This window comes from Colobus angolensis, unplaced genomic scaffold (assembly GCF_000951035.1).
Source record: "Colobus angolensis palliatus isolate OR3802 unplaced genomic scaffold, Cang.pa_1.0 Scaffold87, whole genome shotgun sequence".
In the NCBI taxonomy this organism is placed as follows: domain Eukaryota; kingdom Metazoa; phylum Chordata; class Mammalia; order Primates; family Cercopithecidae; genus Colobus; species Colobus angolensis.
This window is the reverse complement of record NW_012122598.1, coordinates 1,171,134-1,176,116: the sequence shown is the minus strand read 5'-3', so window position 1 is coordinate 1,176,116 and position 4,983 is coordinate 1,171,134. Positions and strand designations below refer to the sequence as shown.

Here is a 4,983-nt window from a genome sequence, read left to right as displayed (position 1 = left end):
GCTCTGCTGAACCGGCCGAGCTCAGCACCGAGGCGCCCCCCAACCTGCCCAGCCCCCAGCCCACCAGCCCAGCCCAGTCCCGGGGAGCCAGCCGGCCTGGGGTTTGGTCCCGGGGGGAGGGGGAGTTTCGGGGGTACCGGGCGGAGTAGTCGCGAGCCAGAGGGGAGGGGGCCGCGGGTTTTCATGTACCCAGCATGAGCTCCTACTTCGTCAACCCCCTGTTCTCCAAATACAAAGGCGGCGAGTCCCTGGAACCGGCCTATTACGACTGCCGGTTCCCTCAGAGCGTGGGCAGGAGCCATGCGCTGGTGTACGGGCCCGGCGGCTCGGCGCCCGGCTTCCAGCACGCTTCGCACCACGTCCAAGACTTCTTCCACCACGGCACCTCCGGCATCTCCAACTCAGGCTATCAGCAGAACCCGTGCTCGCTTAGCTGCCACGGAGACGCCTCCAAATTCTATGGCTACGAGGCGCTCCCCAGACAGTCCCTTTATGGGGCTCAGCAAGAGGCGAGCGTGGTGCAATATCCCGACTGTAAATCCTCCGCCAACACTAACAGTAGCGAAGGACAAGGCCACTTAAATCAAAACTCGTCTCCCAGCCTCATGTTTCCATGGATGAGACCCCACGGTGAGAAGCCTTTTCTCTTTCCCCCTTGGTCTCCCGCGCTCCGGGGTTTTCCCCCCCTCCCTCGCCTCCTTTTTGTCTGCCCTCGCTTTTTCTCCTGGCTTTGGGGTCTCTCCCGCCCCACCCCCGTGCCTGGGTGGGTTTCTCGAGGTTGGGAAGGCTCCGCTGGGGCGGGGCAGGGAGGGGGTGCCTAGAACATTTAGGGGATTGGGGTGAAGGTGGGGGAAAGCTGGTGTGTGGCTACAAAGGGTTAAAAATCGTTTTCTCCATCTCTGTCTGTCTGTCTTTCTCTGACTCTCCCACTCCCCGTCTTTAAAGTCAAAGTTGGGGAGGTGGCTGGGAATGGTACCCTGAGTACCCTGAGATTGTCAGCCTTTGGAAAGAACCAGTTTCTCCAGAGGCAGGGAGCCTGGAGTCCAGGACAGTGGCCAGGCTGTCTTGGGGCAAAGGGAGACCCCTGTTTCTCTGCCCTAGCCAGAGAGTGGTGAGACTCAAAGGAGAGGCTCTCCGGCTCTCTAGGGCACCCACAGCCTCCTCTCAGAGAAACAGCCTGAGGGCCACTACCCCAACTTTTCTGTACTTCCCCCAGTTGGGAGAAGACAGGGGAGCCTGAGAGGAGGGGGAAAAAAAGAATGCTCAAAAGGAGAGGGGCCATGGAGGTTAGGGGTCCCTGAGCTCCAGAAAACCCTAGCCAGCCCCCCAATCAAGGACTTGTGGGGTCTCCCTGAGACCTGCAGAGTAGCTCAGGTCATGAGCCCCTCCAAGGGTGGCCCCTCATGGCCCAATTTCGAAGTACAGGGGGAAGCGATAAAGCGACAAGTTCCGGCGGGGATGGCCCATGATTTATTTGCTGGTCTCCAGTTAGCAATCAGGCGGAGCGGTGATACATTCCAGCAGATCAATTATTTTTCGTATTGGAAAAGCATTAAGCAGACAGAGACAAGGAAAGGGCAGTGGGCAGAGCCCCTCTTCTTTACCCACAGCTTTTTTTCCTTTCTTTTGGAAGCACTCCGTCCCCAGCCTTGCTCACTAAATGCCATGCTGCACTTGTAAACAAAGCTGCAAAGGCCACTTCCTAGAATTACAGGCCTGGTGGGGGGGATTCTACAGGTCTCCCCCAGCCCCTGAAAGGCCCCAGTTTCCAAACAGACCCCAGTCCCCACCCCCACCCCACCTCCCAAGGTGAAGCCAAACCAAAACAATCCCCCAACTTTCCTGCCCTTGTCTGCCTTCTGCTCTAGCCTTTTCCATAGAGGGGAGGTGAACTGAGGACATCAGAGAGGAGAGTTTAGAGGAGGAAGAGTGGCGAGGGAAAACCGAGCCCCCACCCAAATGTAACCAGACTGGGGTTTTCTTCTATCCAGCTCCGGGGAGGCGCAGTGGACGGCAAACTTACAGCCGGTATCAGACCTTGGAACTAGAAAAGGAGTTTCTCTTTAATCCTTATTTGACACGAAAGCGTCGGATTGAAGTCTCTCATGCCCTGGGACTGACCGAGAGACAAGTGAAGATCTGGTTCCAGAACCGCAGGATGAAGTGGAAAAAGGAGAACAACAAGGATAAACTGCCGGGAGCCCGAGATGAGGAAAAGGTGGAGGAAGAAGGAAATGAGGAAGAGGAGAAAGAAGAGGAGGAAAAGGAAGAAAACAAGGACTAAGCAAAAAAGAGAGACCCCCCCCCACCTTTAGCAACTCCCTTGAAGTTTCGTTTTATGGTAGCAGATAAATTGAGAAGTTTACGACTGTCATTTGCTTTTATAGAGAATGGAATGACACTCACAACTCTAACTACCTGTCAGATACTTGCAGCTCTGGTTTTATTACCTTTGGACTTCCCCCTTCTTTATTTGTTTGGGGGCTGGAGGGGGGAGACCAAGACACAGCGAAAAGTTCGGACTCTCTGTCTCACTCCTTGCCCCACACACACTTGTCCCTGCCCCCACCCTTCTGAGTCCTTCCTGGATTTTAAGGTCTGAGACCTGGTCTCTGTGCTCCTGGGTCTGTCTTTTGCCACACTCCCACCTCCCTGCTTCTCTGGTATTTATTTTAGAGGGCAGCCCCCTTGAAATGCAGAAGAGAACTTGTGGTTTTGTTTTTATGCTAAGGCTAGTGTACTAGATGTACTTTTTTAAAAAAGGAAAGGACAGAAAAAAATGAAGAAAGGAAAGGAAGGAAAGGAAGACAATGTAAAGAAATAAGGAAAAAAGCAAGGAATATCCCCTCCCCCTCCCCAGGGCTCCCTGCTTAGAAAACCCCCCTTGATTTTCTCTAGGAACCTGATGGAAACCTGAAGGAGATGTGGGTCTCTCCCCTCCCCACACTTCCAGAAGGGGAGATAGGAGCCTGCAGTCGCCTCTAAAATCCTACCTAACCATCCCATGGTCACTCGGGCCCATGCCTTCCTCTCCTTCGCTGTTTGATTTCTGTTCTGTTGGGCCCGGCTTCCTCTGAGCTACATTAGTATTAGCGCTCAGAAATCACCATAATCATGAAAATAATAATAATAATAATAATAATAATAATAAATCTTTAACATACTACCTAAAGGGAACCTGCAATAATCTTGAAAAAGAAAAAGAGAAAAATTTTAAAATCCTGCTATAGGAGAAAAAAAGAGAAAAAAAATAAAAACCAAAAAAAGAAAGAAACCTCCAGCGTATTTTATCACTACCTATAGGAAGAAATCCTGCTTTGAGAGTATTCGTAATGCGGTTTTGTTGTCGTTTGTTGCTGCTTATTTCACTAAGAAAACCCAACAACTGAGACTGCCTAGCCCGCCGGTCCTGTGCGCTTTTATTGTGCTTCTAACCCCAGTAGAGTAGAACTAAATTGCACTGAATGTATAGTTAACTCTGTCTTGAATTCTCTGTTTATGCAACGTGCTTGAAAGGAAAAAAAAACGTTAAAAATATATCTATAATAATAATTTTTTGTCATTTGTCTTTATGTCCAGCTATGAATGTAGATTTTGTGTCCTGACAGCCCTGTTCCTTGTCCAAGTACTTTGTATTGTATACGTGAGTCATAATAAAAAAAAGAAGAAGAAAAATAATAGAAGCTGGAATGACTTGCTTTTTCTCCATAGCTCTTCCCCATTCTCTACCCTCTCCGTCCTTATCCCCCGTCCAGCTCTCTGAAAATGGTCTGCTTCACTGCTCTGGCTTTGGGATTGAGAAACTCATGTGGAGAGAAGCCTGGGAATTGAGAAAGCATGCTGGCCTGGGAGGGAAGGTGAAAGGGGTGAGGGGTTGAGAAGAGGAAGAGGAACAGTCCATTGGTTGAGAGAGGAAGGAGTCTATAGGTATGCCCTTGGGGGAATCTTGGCTCCAAACAAAGTGGGTTTCCAGATGCCAGGATCCCAATGGGAAGAAAGATTTCCTCACTCATCCACCCTCCTCCTCCTCAGCCCTAGGCTGGGCCCAGACAAAGAATCTGCCCTATGCAACTATGACTTTTTCTTCCAGGGTCTGGGGCTGAGAATGTGATAGTGGGGTTCCTTCTGATCTCCACATGCCCCTTGTGGCCAGACCTTAGCACCCAGCACCCAGCACTAGAATAGTGAACCAAGTGGGAATGTGTGAGGCTCAAGGCAACTGGCTGGCCTGTCTGCAGGGCTTGCCTGAAGATGCCTGAAGATGGGAGATGCTAAGAATGGAGGATGAGGAAGCTTAAGCCTGAAGGAGAGGAGAAAGGAAGGGGAAAGTAAGTAAGCTCCTAGGTGACCAGACTGAGCCCACATCCTGAAATTCAAATTCAATCCTCTGCACAGGAGGATTGTCATCACTGTCATTCAGCCTGCTTGTGTGCACTCCAACTTCTGTTCAGGCTGTTTAAAGTCCACTCCCTGCTTCACCTTGACAATAGGGCAGGTTACCCAGCCCCCATAGTGTGGGCCATTGGCCTGGAGGATGGGCCTGCTGAGTGGACAGCCTGCCACCCCAGCCACAGTGGGGTAAGAGGGAATCTTTACTGGTATCTTCATTCCCCAAAATGAAGAATTGAAGGCTCAGGGACCCAGGGGGTAGAAGGGTCTCTCACTTCTCTCTGGAGAGTCCTGGACTTAAAAATTCTGTTTATGCCAATAAGATTCTGGTCAAATAATCCCAAATTCCAGAGATACAAGTCTTCTGACTCAGTCAGGAGAGGGGAAAAGGGAGGGAAGGGATCTTCTGGTCTTAAAAACCAGGCCCCCAAAGGCTGAAATATTTTCGAGGCCAGATTTTCTTTCTTTCCTCTTCTCTTCTCTTCTCTTCTCTTCTCTTGTCTTCTCCCTCCTCCTCCTCCTCCTTCCTCTCTTTCTCCTCCTCCTCCTCCTCCTCCTCCTTCTTCTTCTTCTTCTTCTTCTTCTTCTTCTTCT

General features: G+C 50.6%; 1 protein-coding gene across 1 annotated transcript; it reads left to right on the top strand.

Annotated features, from left to right (window-relative positions):
- HOXC8 (homeobox C8) lies at positions 1 to 3,266 on the top strand. The gene is made up of 2 exons (XM_011930476.1): positions 1 to 630; positions 1,992 to 3,266. Exons 1-2 carry the CDS (start codon positions 195 to 197, stop codon positions 2,282 to 2,284), a joined length of 729 nt encoding a protein of 242 aa, XP_011785866.1. The 5' UTR covers positions 1 to 194; the 3' UTR covers positions 2,285 to 3,266.
- The last annotated feature ends 1,717 nt before the right edge of the window (positions 3,267 to 4,983 follow it).